General features: G+C 36.1%; 1 protein-coding gene across 6 annotated transcripts; it reads right to left on the bottom strand.

Annotated features, from left to right (window-relative positions):
- Positions 1-1051: 1051 nt before the first annotated feature.
- On the bottom strand, positions 1052-20943 carry LOC105340171 (uncharacterized). Of its 6 annotated transcripts, none has more exons than XM_034451791.2 (2): positions 20828-20943; positions 1052-4638 (listed from the first exon to the last, which is right to left on the bottom strand). In XM_034451791.2, exons 1-2 carry the CDS (start codon positions 20861-20863, stop codon positions 1366-1368), a joined length of 3309 nt encoding a protein of 1102 aa, XP_034307682.1. In that variant the 5' UTR covers positions 20864-20943; the 3' UTR covers positions 1052-1365. The 6 variants fall into 6 exon arrangements, with proteins under 6 accessions (XP_034307682.1, XP_019927733.2, XP_011444389.2 ...); XM_020072174.3 differs by lacking the exon at positions 20828-20943 and adding an exon at positions 16407-16731; XM_011446087.4 differs by lacking the exon at positions 20828-20943 and adding an exon at positions 12380-12532.
- Between the last annotated feature and the right edge of the window lie 117 nt (positions 20944-21060).

Here is a 21060-nt window from a genome sequence, read left to right as displayed (position 1 = left end):
GAGTCGATGGGGATTAACCCCCATTGTTTTGGGTCCGGGTCTGTTATTGTATCTGCGCATTTTGGCTTGCGGTGCCTGAGAAGTGCTAAATCGTTTCGTTTCCCATGCAGATTATCCTAATCCGCGATTCCAGTGATCAGCAGTTAATTTAGTTCAGGATTAACTTCCTTAGTAATCTTCCTGAGAAACTAGCAGAATTGGCAATACACACAGACCAACACACTAATTAGCATATGTTAATTAACGGCACGTGTTCATGTTCTACGTGTATATTCTATTATCTATCATGTTTTGGCTTATTGTGTTACTCTAGATCTACATGCATATTTGGATAAGGATTAATTTATTGTTTTACATATATAAATTCAGGCAATTCCACATAATTTCACCGCAACTCGATCTATCCTGGAATCAACCAAACCATAATGCATTTCCAACCTAAGAATATGTTACACATGTAAAATAAAGAATTTCAAGAGGCAAATAATGCTTATTATCGCGGTTAAAAAAGAAATGTAGAGAATGTAAAAGACCTTGAAAAGTTGTGTTGATTTTATCGATTCAGAGTATACATTCTTTTCGACTAGATACATATAGCACTACCTGACGAAGTTTGAAACTGCAGTACTGCATATATATATGTGTTACATAAAATGTATAATGGTGTAGAAAATTATTTTTACCGAAGTACTGCAGTAAAACATGGCTACATCGAACCCGCTTGTCACGAAATCAACAAATCACGTCTACAGTGATAACAGTTTAATTTCTTTTATCTGAAGATGTGATATGAATAATATTGTATTTAACGAATTACGGTTAAATCGAATTAAAATTGCTCGTCCCTAGCACTTCGCTATAACCGTGTTTTACTGTTTTTGATGATTACTTGATCTGGTTGATTCCAATTTATTAAACAGAACATACTGTACTTGTTGGGATTCTTATTGATAGTCACACAACACATTGCTATGCAGTGAGTTCATCAAATACTTCAGTACCATCTCTTGTAGATGTATGTTTGCTTTAATAAAAAAATGAACTTGCAGAATATAATTGATTTCTCTTTATTATAAAAGTAAAAAAAAAATAAAGAATATTGCATTATTCCATCATGGATGAAACTACACAGCAAGGAAAATCATGGATTTTTTGTCTGAAGGGCAGTGTTACAGTATATAATTAACATACAAAATTCCTTCTCATTAATTGGTGAATTGGATTTGCAAAGTAAAATAACAGAAAGGTATAAAATATAAATATATGATCAACAGATGACTGTAGCACTACTTTTTTTGCACTTGATTTTTAGTTGTTGTCTTTTTTATGGCACAAAAACAAATGATTGTAACACACAGTACTATTCTATACGTATGTTGATTGCAAAAACGTTTGTCCAGAATCCCCTGACATCTCTATAGAGGGCGCTCTTTCAGACTCGGGTCCATGGTTAGGGGTTCGATCACCCCAAAGAAGTCCCATATTTTTTAGCTTAGTTTCGATTTCAAGAGATTCTGAGAAATCGGCGCGCTTCTGTTTATTGTTCAGCAGAAGGTAAAAGTTCTCCCTCCTCTTTGGCGCTGGCTGTCTGATCCCGTCTACATAACTAAGGAGGTCACTGGGCGTCCATTTCGTGAAGTATCTAGGTGGGCCCTCGTTATAGGGGTAGGAGTACCCGTCCCACGACGTGGAGCCATTACGAACGTGTTCCACAGATCGCCAGGGAGGGGGCGGAGTATGGATTGCTGGGTTCTGACGCGCTTCTCTCAGGACAACAAACTGGTCGTTTCGACGGGGTGTATTGTTCATATTGCGGGCTGGAAGCTCGGGTGCTTCGTATGGTATAAAATGTCCGGGCATATCGGGAACCTTACGTAACCGTTTTGAAAGTAATCCCATCGCACGCATGCGCATAAGTTCCTCATAGAGAAACTCATCACCTGGAATCGTTTCATAAACATGATCGTCCAGTTTTTCGTCCCGTTTTGGGGTGCAACATCCGGGAATTCGGGCTGTGGCATACGGCGTGACCCCATTGTCAAATACAATCAGGCGTCCTGAATCTGGATGAGGAACATTGTGGTTGACCACAGATGGAGGAGTTTGGAAATGGAAATGCGAAAATTCAGCAGGTGGAACTTGCTGATGACCAGATGTCGACGGCTGAACACTCGGAGATCCTTCGTATTCTTCATAGAAACATGCAGAAGACGAATGTGGGAGGTCGTTAGCTCGAAAGTCTGAACTGTGCGCGCCTAATGGCCTGCGTAAACACTTGACAACTAAAGTGCCGGGCTGGACCTGGGGTGAAAGGTCGTTGGTTCTCTCCTGCTGCGCAAAGGAGGCTTTTGGAATAGGATCTTGAATCTCCGCCTTGTTTACTGTACAAGGTGCTCGCGAAACGAAAACACTTGAAGACACCGGGTGGCTGGAAGACTCCCGGATTGAGCTATTATTGCTGCTCAGGGGAGATTGACACTCAATTGTTGGGGGCAACTGTAACAAGGTATCTGTGTGGCGTTCTGATTGAACGTCCTCATTATTCTCATTTACAATAGGCTCACTTTTAACGCCGGGGGTATGAACGGGGACACAATCGGATTTCGCATTAACACCCCAAGAGGCGTCTATTTTATCCCTGCTACTAATAGATTCCTCCGAAATACACAATCTGCTTTCGTTCAGTGATTCTGCTGAACCTCTTTGAAAATTGTTTTTGATGACACTGGCATTTTCAGATCGAATTGGGTTTGCACGTTTGACTTTCTTGCACTTCTTTTTGTTATTAGCATTGGCTTTTAAATTTTCTTCCTCTTGCAAATCGTTAATAATTTCAAACATAGACCTCGCCACTTTTGTAAGTTTGTGGTTATTTCGCTGAACAGGAGAGAATCGAGCCGCAGTAGGTTCGTTTTGACCACGAGGGAAAATTGGTAACGAATTAAAATCAGTTTCTGTGGCTCGGATATTTCTAACCGAAGACTTGTCGGGGATTTGGAAAGACCGGTCTAGAACTCCAGTAGGCTTTTCTGGAGTTCGCGACACTGAACTAACAAATGACTGGTTTAACTTCTCAGAAGCAGGATCAGCACCTAATGGGAGGGGGACGGATTGAAAAATGGTGGACGAGAGGTCCATTGCACTAGCGTGTAACGAGGGATTGGGAAAAGCCGTGACGGACGATACGTTGGTAATATTCCCTATCCTTGATTTATTGTTCACGAATATTTTGTCAATCTCCGCCTCACAAGTCTGAATAGAATCACTTTCGTATCCGCTTGATATTGTGACGGGTGACGAGTCTGTGGAATTCGAACGCACCATTTCGTTTTGTTGCACTGGATCGTCAAACTGCGCTTCAATAGACAGCACATGGTCGAAAGAATCCGAGAGAATTGTATGATCCAATCCAGAATCCGGACTAACAACCGGGGTAGCTTCAGACTGTTTCGGTTGAAAAACACATAGTTTCTTAGGCCTCCGGGAGCTGTCCGGTGTAGTGGCAGTTTCACTCCTCGGGGTGGGAGGTCCGGCAGAGCGTTTTAATTCCCCAGCACTTTTACCCCTTGACGCGAATAGCTCTGTCGGTCTGATTGCAGTACTCCTAACATTAGAAACATCTTTTGAACATTTCACAGCTTGTCCCTCTCTCTTTTTCAGCAGCATTCTCTCCGCCTGCCTGCCAAGAATTCTTTTTTCTTTCGGTGGAGGGCGAAAGTTCTCCTCCTCCACCCAACACTGGGTTCGGTTCCCTCTACACTTGTTCTCTTGCATCGCCTTTTCATGAGTGGAGGGTCTTGGTTGAGATCGCGTGTTTTTCTCAGTTAAGTTACGCTGTGTTAGTCTTTGTTCGCTGCCCACACGGTTATTATTTGCAAACAATCCATCAGGGGACTGCGAATACGAACCCGTAATGCCTAAATCCGGATTAGCGCGGGTTGTCCGCCTATTGTCCGGATGGTTGATCTGATTTGACCGAGAGACACAGCCGTTAGTCCGAGGCGGAAATCCATGTTGGGAAACGTCAGCTGAAGTGCTAGATTTATCCCGGCGAGGATTAGGATATTTAAAGCACTTGGGTTTATTTTTTGCGACTTGGTCAGCACTGTAATCTCTCATTGTTTCGCGTACACGGCTGCTCTGCTGAACACGACTTAAGGCCATGGTGTTTAAACGAGCCGAACAGTTGGGTCGGTGTATTGTTCTCCCATTTAGATCTCTATCACTGCTTTCAAGACTCTGTCTGTTTGAGATCGGATAAGAAGATGAAATATTGTCTTCTCGCTTCTTATCGTTGAACCAATCGCTGTCAATTGTTTTCTTTAGCGCGTGAATGTGCTCCCAATTGGTTTCACAATTGTCTCCCTGAACGGCGATCCCCTGTGAAGATACACTTGTAACGTTTTTTGTTCGAATCCCAGCAGATCTGCGATATTCGAGATCAGGTTTTAAGGAGGTAATGCCAGTCGTAGTGTTAGAAATCAAACGAGCAGGCATCAGAAATTCATCAACATTGACCCGGGTAGACAGCAGATGACAGGATAAGCTCGGGTGTCGAAGGCACAGCAGGTCTTCAAAAGTCACATACAGTAACCACATCTGATGGGACAGGCCACGGCTGGAGGTTCGCAGGTCCTGCTGTAAAAAGACGAAAAATCATCATAAGTATCATTAGAACTATCGTCATCGTCTTCGTCATTTTCATCATCGTTATTTTAGCAAATCATCATCATCATCATCATCATCATCATCATCAACTATAACAACAACAACAACAACATTTTCCTTTCCACTATCATCAACGAATTTTATAACAGACTACCATCAAAGGAAACTTGCATTAAGTAAATGATGACTTCACACGACCCAGTACATTATAGGCCGCATTATCAAACAATCGGGTATAAAACACCATGTTACCGAATGAGTAACTACATATACGAGAAGCTACTACAAAATATAGTTTAAATCTCAAAGTATGATGCATAAGTTAAAAATTCAAACAGCAGATTCAACAGATAGAAATATTTCCCCTACAGATTTTCCGCCGATTGGGTTCAGTTATGGCTGTGTATTTAATAAAGCACTTAGAGCCAAAGATTTAAAACAAACGTATAACATCTTGTACAAAGGGATGATCTCATAGCCATTCAGTGTTCAGTCAATACACCTTTAGCAGGTATGTATACTATAACAATACCTGTATAGCTCACCAATCGAAGAGGGGTCCAAATGTTTTTGTTTATTTAAATGACACATGAGTCATAATTTTTACAGAGTTATTAATTTTTGGTTATATGAGATGCACCACAGCTGAGTTTATATGCCGGCTGTTGTAATTGTCTTGCACCACTCCCTTTTGTCCCAATAGTGCAACTTGTATAATAAGATCAACTGTATTCTCTTCACATTTGTCCATGGCTTACATGTATTTGTTTTGAACGAATTCAAAATAATCACAAAAATATTTGAAGTACTAGATCGTAAATCAAGGTTGGAAGAGGTTGCATGGGGTTTTATTTTGCTATTTCTTACAAACATACAGGTTTTAATGGGTACATGTATAAAAACAGGTAAACTGGTGCCTTCCAAATGAAGAAAACACATCTTTTTTTTCATAATTTGTTACAATTTCGTTACTTTGTAACAAAAGAAGACCAAAGTGGAAGGTTTTAGATTTATTGGACTTTAATCGATGGGGAGTAAATAAAAAAGACATAAAAAGACATTAAAACATTAATGATGAAATTTTACTGATGATTGATGTGTCTGGCCAAGTAACTTTATTTCTGTATAATACGCACCGAAACTGTCTCAATGCATGCGTCTTTGCTATTATATAGGATTTTGTTTTATACAGCGATAAGATTTGGGACACAGAGACCATCTTTGTTGATTTTAATCTAAAACGGGCTTGAGATGTTAAGCAAACAAGAACAATTTAATCTTACCAAATCAAACTGATTTCAAAATCGAAGATGTTCTACAGAAAATTGAATTTCTTTGTATGGGTGGTAGTCCGTGGGCTGGCGAATAGCTGATTAATTTAGTCACAATTATACTTCAAAAGACGCAATTTAAACCCAACAAAATTCGGGCCGGGTCCTGTGTTTACATGGGGAGAGCCTTCCTTGCAGCGTTCTTAATCCACGGCATTGGTACAGAGATTAAACAGTTTTATAAGGATCTCTAAATAGACATGTAGAGGAAAAGCTCGTGACACCAAATGTGACGTCTTTCCAACAAATGAAAAATAAATAGGACGATATAAACATCGCATACATGTACTTAGTCTAGTACACCGGAGACTTAAATTAAAGAAATTCACTGAAACAAGTTTTGCAAGAAATTTCAAAGCCACAACGGCCTAGAAGTGGGATGGAAGCACGATTGCGTTTCACTTTTGGCGTAAAAAGAGGCCTAAATTTGGATAGATAGGTAAAAATACATACTGATGGTGAAAGAAAGGGGGCTGATTGCAATTCATCAAATATTCTTTGATAGAGATAAAGGGAATAACTTATAACAAAGCTCTTCATTATCATTAGAATTAAAGTGCTTTATTTACTTTAGTTTCTAGTCAAACGACATTTTTGAGGTAAACATTGCATACATCTTTGACTAGTTTTAGATTACAAACTCCTTCAATTTTGATAGAAAAGGAATTATCACTGGATTAAGATTTTTTTCATACTAAACCCAGGGTGTCACCGTCTTCGAAAGAGGATAAACATAATATGTTTGATGTGCGACTGATAATAATTTCCCTCAAATATATACAAAAAAAACCCTTTTCAAATAAAAAAAAAAAAACCCACATAACACAGACGGCACAAAAGGAGAAAAAAAATTTTTCTTTAAATTTCTGCGAACAAAGGATGTCTTCACATTATCGTCACCAAAATGGCGATATCACAAGAGCAACCGAGCGTGATTTAGCGTGAAATCTCCCTCAGTTAAAATTGTCCCCTTATTCAAACTTGGTCCAATATGGCGCTTGCGACACATTGTTTGGCTCGTTTTGGAAATAATTAGCTAGAATATAAAGAGGTTTCGCTTTCTTTTTTCTCCAGTAAACTATATCTTCTATGGACGTTTAGCATATCTCTGTCCTTTAACAACCATATAATGTTTCAAACAATTAAATAAACACATAAAAATTTGTGTTAAATTAAAACTGTTTATTGGGGTCTTGGACATAATAATTATAGAACTTTCACGGTACAAGGGGAAGTCAATTCGACAATACAGCAGTATATCTAATCTAATGAGTGACTAGGAATCTCATTTGGCAATCACAACGATAACAAAAGATGTAGAACATGATAATGAAGAAGATACAAGAATAAGTTAATATACGGGGAATGATTACGTCTTCGAAACCAGCTCTTGCTGAATAGCCTTGAAAGCGGCTTATTTTGCAATGTTTGGTCCTCCTTACCCACCCTTAAGTAGGTATACAATAACCTTTAGATATATAGGCCTTCACGGCTCTTTTAACATTTAGATTCTTCAATCAAAGTTTGACATTGATCGGAATTCGAAATTTTAAACGCTTACGTATATTTTTTAACATTTTAATTTTTGGGTATCTCATATCGTTCAATCGGAAGAAAATTAATTTTGGTTTTGTAAATACAATTTTATATGAGATAAACAGTTAATTAATGGTAATATATCTAAATCAAAACGATCAAATTTTTATATCAATTTAAAGTCGATACTGGTATAATAACCTTGATTTTCAGAAAACCAGTAGCTAAACTTAAATGTATTCGTATTACACGGACCAGAACCCCGAACACTTGAATACAAAAACATCTGCATTAACAAGTTGTAAGTAAGCTTACTTACAAGATATTCTGTAACATTTTTTTCTCTTCTAAAGTCCTCTTATAAGGTAAAATAACTAATCCAGAGCTCTCATACATGCGCTGCGTTCGGTTTACTGAACAGGTGCAAAACAGATGCAAGCGGTAAAAAAATATGAATACCATGAGAGAAAATGATCCGGTCAAATTTCTACCTGTGATTGTTTATCGTTTGTAGAAGAGAAAGGTGACACAGTTCATTTAGACACACAGTCTGTGGACCAAACGCGAGATCCTAACTCCCAAGTAAACACAAATCCTGTGTAATATCTCATAATGGTCCTGTGCCCTTCTGTGCGGACAATAGAACGACCCCTACTGATGTTTGCACTGAAAACTTTCTCTTGGTCGTTAAACCACAAAAATGTACTTATTCCTTCACCTGGAAGTGTCTTATGCATTTGATATAGGGGTAAAAGATCCCCTATCAACATCATTTAAAACCCACGCCTTGTATTTCTCTCTTTATTAAAAACCCTTTTGCTACCCGTCGACATTTTCTGTAATAAAATGGGCACTTTTTTCTAATTTCCAGTTCGAGTGTGTAATTTTCTTTTGAAACAGCTATTCGTAGTTTTAAAAATGTATTTTTTATTGTACGTCTGAAATATCAGAACATAATTGGCCCTGCATAACGAGACACATTTTTTACCGTGTTCCTTTTAGAACTGCGAACCGAATCCCCACCATTGAGATATCAATTTATCATTTAATAGAGTGGGGGTATTGAATCGACCCGCTCTTCTAAATTCTTTTGTCGTGGGATTATGTAAACTTTGATCGAAAAGATATTTCTTAATATCAGAGAGATACGCGGGTAATTTTTGTCAAAAATCGAATCGCGAGCACTATCATTGGTCTGTAATTACCGACTAATTGCCGATTTAGCCGTCTACATACCTATGTACCCTTTTATAGAGAAAAATGAATAGTTATACAGACCATTACTATACCTCCTCACAAAAGAGAGCGTTTTTGTCATGAACCTGTTAACTTTAACACTTTGTGTCAAATTCCTTGTCGTGATAATAAAAAATCGATAATATACAGTGATTTATTAAATAACCAATGTGATATTATTTATCTAAAAAGGTAAAATATCGATTGATTAAATCCCTATCAGTTGTCGATGAATTCTATCTTGTAGACCATCTCTATTAAAATCAACTCTACGGGTAATTAATAGATTGAATACAACGCCATGCTCCAATTACAACACGTGCGAGATCATTTTTTATGATATTAAATAATATTAGCTTTTTATATTTTGTTCAAAAGATGGATTACTTTTTATGAGGTGTTCAGTTATCATAAAAGTTTTAATTTTTTTAGTTTTAGAGGGGCAATTCTGTCTTTGTTTATCACAAATATCAGGCATGAAAATAGTTAATTCAAATTTATTTTTAAAAAATATGATAAAATAAAAATTAATGTTATGCTGTTTTTTGTCTTTCTTCTGCTTCCTTTTTTCTCAAAGGCAATAAATATGCTTATAAATATTCATGAGTTTAAGGTAATTAATATGGCAAATTTGCTTAAACAGAAATTCAAGTAACTCGGTATACATGTGTTGTTTCATGCTACCGCCAATTTGTTTAGATCGAGTTTCAATAATGGGTTTATATCTTAATTAGATTGGTATATCGATAAGAGTTTAGCAACAATAGCGCCGCGGGTCGACCGTGTCATATGTACACAGAAGCAACCATCAAATCTGTGAAATGACTAGCATAGAGACTACAATTATAAAGTTTTATTGCCCTATTGAAAAAGGAAGTCAATTTATTGGAAAACAATCCGAACATTTATTGCCCAATTGTGAGTTGAGGCGGCGGAAGTATGTATGGATACACCTGATAAATGACCACCTGTCTTTCTGCTCATCCCAGTGACTTATAACGAACCCTCCGTATAAATACCAAACCCTGGTCATCCCAGTGACTTATAACGAACCCTCCGTATAAATACCAAACCCTGGTCATCCCAGTGACTTATAACGAACCCTCCGTATAAATACCAAACCCTGGTCATCCCAGTGACTTATAACGAACCCTCCGTATAAATACCAAACCCCGGTAATCACACACACCAAGGGCTCTGTCTTTTTTTCCATATCCCCCTTTCTTGTATTCTGTGCATATTTATCTGCATATACATTCATCTTCATGATTAATGGGGTGTATAAAACACTTTTTTATGTATATCAACAGGTACGAATGAATAATTTGAACAAAGGTTAACTATCTTCTAAAGAACAGTGTTACTTTGTATTTAGTTAGAAAAACATACTTTAAACATATATATCTGAAATTCATTTCATTCAAAGTAAATTTGTCTGTGCATTAAAAAATACAGTTCACACCGAAAAAGTTCCTTTTAAGACATTAAAATGGAAATAAAAATTTATGAGCTACCTTAACCCGTCAGCAGGTATATTCCCTTGAAAGCTGTACCTGAAACTAAATAGGACACCAAAAAAAGCACACCTTGTCGCAACCTACCTGTTTGAAAAACTATCTCCATGATAAAATTTAATCCGAAAATTCCCCCAAAACTCGGTAAAACATCCAATATCAAAGCATATTTTCTTCACTACTTCCAAGACATAAAAAAGTAGATTTTTGTCCCTTCTTCGGTGCGGATAAGAAGCTAACACGTCCTAATCTCTTGAACTGTTAGTGAAGAATGAAGCCCTCGCCTACGACGGACCGACTTCTGCATATAGAGTCAGGCACCTTAGCGCAACACAAAGATAGGTATCGCTCAGTGTCGTGCTTGAGTGCGTAGCATTATCCCAAACAATGACACGGGGGCCTCGCTACACTGAGGTTCATCAAAGAGATAAAAAAGGAGTTCATTGGAACTAAAATTAAAACATAAAGACCCCGAAAACGATTGGAGTGTTAGACAGAATTATTGTATTTGTGGGTGATTTATATATAAATATAACACATTTGCATAATATAAGGAGTAGCTCGTGAAAAGAATAGAATCACGAGGGAGGAGAAGTTGCTTAATTTCCTTAAATGTAATATATGTTTAAAGAAAGAAAAGATGTATATATATAGAAATGAAAAAAAAAATAGTTCAAAAAAAATGAAAAGAAAAAAAGAAGAAGAACCTAAACAAACTTGTGACTTGTAGAAATAAAATATTCTAAATAAAGAAATTTTTTCTTGACACAAAATTAGTTATATTTTCTTTTTAAAAACCTTTAAACGCTTCGTGTACATCATTAAAAGAAAACTGAACAGCATATAATCACGCTGTTACAGTATTGCACGAAGCACGCAGGTGGGTGAATTGGTTCATTAACGACTGTATACACAAAGTGTCATATTGATTCAAGGCAAGGTTTGTGAAAAGAAACATTTTCAAATTGTTCTTTTCTAATACTGCAGTCTGTCTGTAAATTGACACTCGTGGGCATGAAAAGCTGGTAAAAGGCAAATACAATTTGTTACTCCTGCTTTAATTAACAATATTTATCTAGCCCATGTACATGTATCTAATTCAATTGATTCTGAATCCAAACACCAAAAGAAAGAGGGCTCGTTACACTAAAAGACAACACTATTCAATGGAACCATGTCACGTGACTTTGCCAGAATCATAATCGAGTTATCCTAAAAGTAAAATGTTGACAAGGAATATTTGCCGTGTCAATAAGCGTTTTAAAGACTTCGGTTCATAAACACCACCCGGGGATGTTTGGATATCTTATTAAGTTGTCCCTGGTTGAGACATAAGATAGCACAATAGAGAACCAAACCGCACATAAAGTAAAATTGAAAACGTGTATCAGGTAGAACTTGGGACAGGTTGTTAATTAAACAAATATTCGTCCATATGTAAATCACATGTATTGAGAAGGTATAATCGCCTATGAAAATGAAAATGTAGATTGCGAATTTTATGAAGGATTACGAATCCGCTCAAAATGGGAGATTTCCATTCTGTTTTGACAAGTCTGATAAAAGATTTGAAAAGACGAGACCATGAATGGGATTTGATAATGAAAACAGCTCTAAATCTTGTGAGGGGTTTAGAGAGAAGTAATAGTTCGTGACTGCGTTTGATTTTTCTATTTTATGATGTCTACACAGGGTCAACCAAGCTAGACTTATTGAAGTTTTGAGTAGGATTCCTTTTTCAAAATTTCCATAATTTGGCTCCGCACTTAAAATTCGTTTTCCTCGTTATTTTGTCTGATACTCAAGAGTTTTGCATACGTTAGTAATGAATGAGAGTGTTAAAGTGCAGCCAAATGTAAAAACACGCAGGACTTTTATCACATACGGAGACAATAAATACATTAACAATTGAGAAGGTAACAAGTAGCTCTTTTGAAGGCTCTTTGCCAAACCGAACAATTCATATGCAGCACAAAGAAAAATACTATCAGTCGCTGGACTTCTAATATAACATAATAAACTATTTTCATCAGACCTCTTTTCCCCTTTGTACTTTGCCTTTTATCAACAATGATATTAATTTCCACAATTTACCTTGAGATTCCTATACACAGACAAGAAAAGAGTCAAGTTCACACCGCTCCTGTCACCAGAAACAAACTTCCTCGAATGACAATAGTCTTATTCATAGGCCCACTGATGTAATTAACAGCTCCAGTGCACGAGGTCGATTGATTTTTCATGCATACTTACTAGGGTTATTATTAATTAGGCACGAGACGTGTGACACAGGCTGCGGTCGATTTGACAATCTGGGTGACCCCTGATTGATGGATCTACTGTCAGTAGAATCGAACGCTCCCGGACCTGTCATCCCGTTTTGGCCATCTTGACCAGCTCTGACTAAAACACTACCTTAAGGCTTTTTGGGCAACATTAGTATTTTATCCGAAGGATTTAAGTTTGTTTTTCTTATACTAGGCATGTTTTGTTTTAAAACATGATTGATGGGCCGCAAACACCTGTTTTATTTATTTTATTTTTTACGGATATTAACTTTTAGAGATTGAAATTGAAGTAGACACTTGAAATTGTTTCCTGAAGTGGATTGGATGATTAATGTATTGTTTTTATGGGTCTTCATGTTACAGATGTTCAGACTGTTTCTTAGGGGTGAATGTTTCACAAAAACTCATAGTCGTGTTATAAAAGTGACAAGTCTTATTATCAGAAAACATATCATAACTTTTGTGAAAAAACAAGCCGAGAACAAAAAATACGCCTATGTTTTGAAATGTAATATAAATTTGGGTTGAACAGATCAATAGAAAAAAAGGACAGAAAAACGTAAGTTTCATCTGTCTTTGTTGTAGTTAATTCCAAAACGAATTAAATCTTTAATATCACATTCATACATGCACTCAAAACTTATACATATATTCAAACAACTTGTACAAGAATAGAAGGTCGCAATAATGATGAAATTTAAAAAAAAAAAAAGAGAGACCATAAAAATAAAAACCTTCTCGTTTTTTGATCAGGTGAAATTATTGCGCACTTTTTTATGTTAATCATCGCAAGATAAATAAAAACAGCCCACGTTTTTAGATTTACAGATTGTGGTTGTCTTAACTCTTTATAGCTGTCTGAACGTTTTATTTTATTTTGGCAAGAGCTCACTCTTTGCATACTTTAAAATAAAAAAGAATCGACATCGGCCCCTTCTCCGATAATTGATTATGGATCTCTATTGACAGATTTCCTATGGTTTTAATTTATTTACCCTCTTCATAAATTCGTGTGTCCAGGGTAATCCCAGTCAGAGCCGATCACAGTAACACCATACACGCCATTGCTGGTGACGTCACGCAGATTCCTGTTCGACTGACTTTCTCCCAGAACGCGCAATTTTGTAATTGACATGGCTATGTTTGCCCACGAATTAGGCAGACTCCCTTAAACTGATAAAAATATTGACTCGGAGATCTATCCTCTTTTGCCCTGCTTCAGGTTTTATCAAGGTGTATTCTGTGAACTCGAAACAAGAAAAACCACAAAAATCTGCGCTTTGAGTTTTCTTTCTGGAGTTTTGAATGCAAGTATTAGGGCCTTATCTATAAATCAGACCTCATCAGATTGGTGGATTGGAGATTAGATATCCAATTCATCAATTATTTCTGATTACACAGTTTTATACCTTTACACAGATCCACTTTATCGCAATGAATTTTGTCAGTAAGACCCTAGTACGGGAATTATTTACACGATATTGAGACAAGATGTTGCAAAAATCAACTTGTTACTCCTGTTCAAACATGGGTCGATTTAAAAAAAAATGTAGATCCTTTTAAAGAAAACTCTAGTTGAGATCGAAAAAAGTTCTAAAGACATTGCAGCAACGCAAAAATTTGATACGCAATTACAAGTTCTGTGAAAGGATTGGGCCCAATGTATGAGAATGTTCCAGCTAAGGTTAGAGACAACCGTCAAAATAACATATGGTAATGTAGTTTGAGATCTCTATGTCAAAGAAAACTTTTTTGCTGTTCACACATGTTTATCGGAAAAAAAATCATCTGCTTTGGTTGAACTGATTAGCTGTATCTCTTCATCAGTTACTTTAGTAAAACCGAAGACCTTAAAACATTTGGAATGACAAATTCACACATGAATCCTGAGGGTAGACAATTCTGATCAGTCAAAACAGATTTGAAAGATACCAGGGTTGTCGAAAGATAGTTCTCGTGGTACCCACCAGGCATAGCCACCAACCGCATTGAAAAAAGAAAATAATACATTTCTAGAGATCTTTATCATCTGTGATGGTAACATGGAAAACCCCTGTGTTTGCACTTGGCCAATAAAGGTTACAGATTCTGTGACAAAGACCGCCGAACTCGATCGGATTTAATAAAAAAAATGTAACAATTTCTTTGTCTGTCAGACTTTTCACGAGAGAAAATTTACGAAATGTACATTGACACGACACAAGGAAACAACATGACACAAATAGGAAACTCTCTGATGCTTCGGGTGAGGTGGACCGTGGGGTCAAACCTCACGCAATGCGGAGTAATAAGGTTACACCGCACCACAAAGGCTGTGAAATTCATCCGATACAAACAAATACCTCCTTCCTGATGCCGATAAGTTGGACATTGAATTTCGTGTGATAGTGTTTTCCTTTATACAGGACGCCTACACTTTTACATCCTCCTGAACTTTTTGTGTCACTTAGTTAAAGTTATTCGGGTACAGACAGAGTTGACACCCGAATTTTATCTACAACTGGTTATTGAGGCGTACTTACATCAGCTCAATAAATATATATAATTCTATATATTTCGTGCACGCATTGCACAGTCTTTGGGGGAGGGGGGGCAACATTCCTTAAACTTAGATTTCTACAGAAAAATTATACCAGTGTTACATGTAATGAAAGAGTAGTGATCGCTTTATAGCCCATAAATACTGTTTTGTACAAAATGGACTGTCGACTTTCATATTTACGTATTTTTTATCAGACAAAAAACCTTAACTTGCTTTCATTTAATGCGCACATTCCTTGATATAAATGTATATCAATGCTTGCATACCTGTATGTTGCAATCAGGGACCGGTTATCCTTTTTTATCACATTAGACAGATATTTTACTGCTAGGATGATGAACCAACTATTAAAGTTTATTATGATAACAAATTACAATGTCGTAAGAGACCAAGGTACAGCTATTGTTGAAAGTGAACTGATAATTTTCTAATTATAATCTTTTTGATTTACTGCAAATTTTCCCTCGTATAAATTCACACTCCAGCAAGCGTCAATTGAGAGTGAAATATATACTCCACGCACAATAAAACTAAGAAATTTTGTTTATCACCGGGAAATTTCTGCACGAGTACTGGTATTTCATATACTCAAACATCATGTGGAAAGTCAATTAAGAGAAGAATGCGCCACAAATTTTCAAGATTATACCCATTTTTTACCATCAAAATGACAAACAATGCAAAATAGGAAACTCGTAAACTTTCGCGAAAGTAGACAGTTTAACACACGCCGTGTCTCCCTACCTCCCTGTAGCAAGCCAAGCGTGGCACATGAAATGCTCCGATGCGCAGCCATGTATTCTGCTTTTAAAATGCATCTGTTTATAAGGAATCATTTCTTTTTAAAGATTTTTTTAAAAATCTTTACAACACTGTAAGAAAAGTCACAGTCAACAACCACTTTCGTATTTTAGCATTTTATCTTTAGTCCACTGGCAACATTTTAAACGGTTGTCGACCCTTTCTGTTGAGATGGTTTTTTGGTTTATTTTTGCCTTTTTAAAGAATCAATTTAAAAGTGTTAAAATGAAGTTGATTTTCTCTATTGATTAGAGACGGTGACAGTTGATATGCTGTCACAACTTCTAATTAAAGCTTCCCGGTACTGCACATTCGCAACACCCCCTAGAAAGCCTTTAAAATATTCCAGATGTCTTAATATTTTATATCTGATATTCAGAGAAACGTGCAAGGATTAAAGTTTTGCTAAAATCCATAAATTCTTCACGAAAATAGAAACTTTTGATTAACTACATAAAAAGTAAGTAGACAAATGAAATGAAGAGCTTACCGAATAATTAGGTCCATGATGAAGCGATATCGCGCTCACAGTTATCAGTTTAATGTGCAATTTAGCGTGTCATCGAGCAAATGAACACAGTCTGAATGCACACCTATTCATAAGGACCAAATACTAGGAAGGTGTTGTACGATGTAGCGAACTCAAAGAAGAAAAACGCAGTGATCCGGGACTTCAGACAAGGTTTTCTTCTCTCTGCCCCCAAACAAAGACCTCACTGAAATCTCATACCTGGCTCGTCCGCGAGAGATAGTTCCAAAAGGTGTGTTCTGTTTATCTAAAGTTGGGGTATTAGCGAAAGCTTTCTCGCCTAATAGAGAGAAACCTCTCGCGGCCTATCCGCGCAGTATTGAGGGAGAGACGCTCAGATTTACCTTTCAATAATCTTTTCCAGGTTTTTAAATTGGGGTTTTTATTTCCAAGGCTATGTCTCGTACGGCCACTTAAAGATTTGCAATTGAAATAAATTGAAGGTAAACTTTATTGAAATGAAACTGTAGAAGATTTTATTGCCCTCTGTCGAGAACTAAGTGATTAAGACCGTCGGAGAAAAGTAATAGGAAGGTCCACAAACCTAAATTGGAATTAAGAATGAAACTGGTGAACAGGACAATGGGGTTCTTGTTTCCTTCCAAATGGAATACACAGCTGTATGTTTTGTCCAACATTTGTTCAGACATCTCGTCATTATACCTCGCTGAATACATTTGACCCTTAATTTTAAAGACTAAGTTATTGACGCAACTGGTATCATTTTACCCACGTATCAATGACCAATAAATTCTATCAAAGATCTATATGTATTTATCAACGATGTATGTTAACGGTCGCCGAGTTGTAGTAGGGCTGTAGCACAGACCACCAAGTAGATTCACGTAGTGTTCTAAGCAGTGGTTTTATGCGATTTGAAAAATTTACGTACATTTAATACATACATGTATGTACTTATTTTGGTATGTGTTTGATTACAATTGCAAGAACTATTCTCACATCAACATTAAAAGCACAACTGCAGTTATGTATTTGAACATAGAGGTATGAGTTATTTTTCATTCATTAAACTCCACCCCCCCCCTCCCCAATCACCATCACCCCACCCCATTCCACTCAACGGCACTGGTCATACACGGGAAATCATTCATATTGTAAATTTTAAATATACTTAATGAGTGTACATGTATATGAAATCAACAATATAACAACAATTTACAAATCATTGAAAAATTGAACTTGATATAAATGTTAATAAAAATATCCCAAATTATTACACAAACTGGATTTAAAAAATGGCAACTATAGTATAATAGTATATAATTATCAATGCTAGATACTTTATATACTTCAGCTTTTTTTCTTTTTTGTTTTTTTTTTTAACTCAAACTGTTCAAAGAATTCTGTTTCAGTTACTTAAAATTTATTTCTTAACATTTTAAGAAAGCCCAAATACATTTTTATCTCCTATCCTTAATACATACAGTATGCAACCGTCATTTTAACGTAATGTTTCTTAATTGTACCCTACCCAAATGAACCTAATATTTTTGAAATTTGCATTTAAAATTTATAAAATGGATTAAGATCAGGGAAGGTTGTTCGTACATAAAACAAATTCAAACTTGAAAAAAGAGAAGAGATAAATATAAAAAGAAATGTTTTATGACTAGGTGCGTCACAGTGGAAGTGTGCGGTTTTGGGTGCCAGGGTGAAACAGACACTGGGTACAATTTCTTCTAGATTCGGCTGTCCCCGGACTAACGAGCCGGATTCATTAATTATCAAATATATTTAAAATTCAAATCGATGCTATGATTGCCGGATCCTGTGTCACAAAATGGCTTTAACATTTGTTTGGGTTTTAATCTATAGGTAATCTGGCATAAAAATACGTGATTATGGGTGTCCTATTTCAAAGAACGATTTGATCTGAACTTTTAGACTGATAATGATTTCATAAATACAACGGTCCATTTTTTCCCCAAAAAGTAAAACTCTAAATACAATTATTTTTTACAGTGCCACACATTTTCATTTTTCAATTACACTTGTTGTTACAATGCAACTTAATCAATTTGCAGTGATAAAACACGTTTTTAGGTAAAAACCAACCATTGCAGCTGGTTTTCGTGAAATCAAATGAAGATAAACTGTGGGTATACAATAGCCATGTTTGTGCTTTATTTATAACTTCTGCTCCAGTGAAGCCATAATATTTAAACCATCTGGTGCACCTGAAACTTGATTTCTCCAAATCGCAGAGACGCCCGAGAATTCGACACGAATTCGAAGCAGACGTTGACTTGTAGCACTGAAACAGACACGCTTATAGGGAAGTATGGTTTGAAAAATGATGAGGGTCCTGATATACAAAACCATTAAGTCACGCTTTATTGAGCTAGGAGTGAGTAAGTACTATAATCTCTATAAAATCTGCATTAATTTGTCATCTTTTACGTCCATTTGGATAGGATGATACATGGTCACCTAGGGCCATTCTGTGACGTCACCACCGAATGTGTATTGAGCAAGGTCCTATATTTCTATCCCATTAACTTTCATATAGTATTTCAATGTTTATGATGGAAGAATAGATAACTCTTTAAAGAGAAAAAATGTAAAGGTGGCCCTTTGCTTCAAAGAGATAAAATTTCCCACGAGCGTTTTCATTAAATTTAAATCTTTCTTCCATATTAGATATAGGGATCATTCTTCAAAGAACGTTTCAATCAATACAGCATTGAGTTGATGTCAAGATGAAAGAAAAAGACCCGATGTTTGTTGATAAGGTTAATCTGAGTAAAATAATTTAGTAGTAATTGATTGAATCACAATTACCAATGGTCCGTTTTATTCTCATGGTAATATCATTGGGATATTTTCTCCTTCATAAATTCAGAAGTTGTTTGATAAAAGTTTTGCAAAGTTGGATCAAATGTGTCTAAATGTTTGTTTCTAGTTTGAACCAAGAGCACAAGTTTTGGCTATTTTTGAAGAATTAGTGAGAGGCGTGTTTAAATTTACAGGTACAAGGTATAAACCTTACAATGAACCTTAAATCTTAATCAAATATTGACATGGTTTCAGCCCTACCAGACTTTGTAAAGAAATTGTCAGGGTAACAGAATATCTGAATATCATGGTAACCATTAAATTCTTAACAGCTGCTTAAATATCTATTTTCCCCATTTCAATTTTCTAGAGATATACCCCTTTCAATTTACGAGATAAATGATACATTCCTAAGCTGGTTTTAAAAAAATATACGAGAAAATTTGAAAGTTACGGGGGAAGAAAATGATTTTGTAAACACAAGCGAGGGATTAAATGTTCATTTTCCTCTTCAAATATTTGTTTTATTTCCCTTATACTTTGTTACTCTTTCCTATGTAATCTACCTGTGCTACAATGTAAAGATAGATGGTTTATTAACAATGGCTGGGCAAACAGGATAGAAGGAAAAGCTTGAAAGCAAACGGACTTAAAGTACTGTACGCGAAAATGAAGTGAGCAGACAATATTCTTTTGACAGCGCAGGAAATTGATGGTCGTACATTACACGTTCCGAATCGAGCGCGGACAACAGTAACAATCGTGTGGAATTTTGGCGTCCTCTGAAGAGTCCTTGCAGAAAAAAGCAATTCTATTATCAAATATACATCGGAATTCTCAGTAACATGGTTTGGAACGCGAGAATAATATTCGATTACCGGAATTTAAGCGCGTATAACCTTATACAAGTATGATCGAAACCAATATTTCAATTTAGCCGAAAATTATTAATCTTTTCAATATATATTTTTTTAAGTTGAGTTCCTTTACCAGATTAAAACCGTTTCTGATTTTAAGACACCCTGTCGTCATAGTTATGCGAAAAGATGTAATGTTGGAAATACATAATAGCCGGTATTGTTGTTTCAGCAAAATGTACTGCAGTTTCAGGTCTTTATATATTACAGATTTTTGATAAGGACAATTTAATTAAAAATAAAATACTAAAATGATTATACTGATTTAAACTCGGGAATCGTAGATTAGGTAGGATTTGTTTTATTCACAATAGCAACGTTAACCAGTTGTTAATTTGAATGCTAAAATCCTATAAGCTGTTTTGCAGGACATCAAATCATTCGGACAAATTCCCGTTATAAATAAGTGCTGTCCTTTCTGACATATATGATTTTTCAAATAATATCTGCAATATGACTACTTTTTTTTCCAAATGATATATGCCAGAAAGGAAGGTAAAGATAGAACACACAGATTCTTTTCTACTCATCCAATGAAAATCTCAGAAAAAAATATATAAATCATCTATGCCCGAGTTGCATTACCCTCTACAAATAAATGCTTAAAAAAGATTACGACAGTAGAATCTTGCAAAAATCCCCAAATGTTTACAAGGTAAAGTAACTTACCACTTCGTTTTTCAGTTGATCTAAGAGTCCATCCATCTTACAACTATAGTTCTACGATCCATTTCTGTATATTTTGTGCAGTATGGCTTTAGCTCAAGGGTTTTGCGTGTAATTCAATTTTTTCCTTACAATTTTCAGTACATAATTGTCTACATACCCGTGTCATGTACCCGGATTAAATTAACAGGTAATTATAATAAGCGTATAGAGTTAACGGTGATAACACCCGAGAA

Source organism: Magallana gigas, chromosome 4, assembly GCF_963853765.1.
Source record: "Magallana gigas chromosome 4, xbMagGiga1.1, whole genome shotgun sequence".
Lineage (NCBI taxonomy): Eukaryota > Metazoa > Mollusca > Bivalvia > Ostreida > Ostreidae > Magallana > Magallana gigas.
The sequence above is the reverse complement of the archived record's forward strand: the minus strand, read 5'-3'. Positions and strand labels throughout refer to the sequence as shown.

What these genes read in the sequence shown, in the direction of transcription:
- LOC105340171 (XM_034451791.2), bottom strand. Translation starts at nt 20,863, where the DNA reads ATGGATGGACTCTTAGATCAACTGAAAAACGAAGTG. An exon ending in ATCAACTGAAAAACGAAGTG is followed by an intron (nt 4,639 to 20,827) that starts GTAAGTTACTTT and finishes GTCTTTTTACAG; the next exon opens with CAGGACCTGCGAACCTCCAG.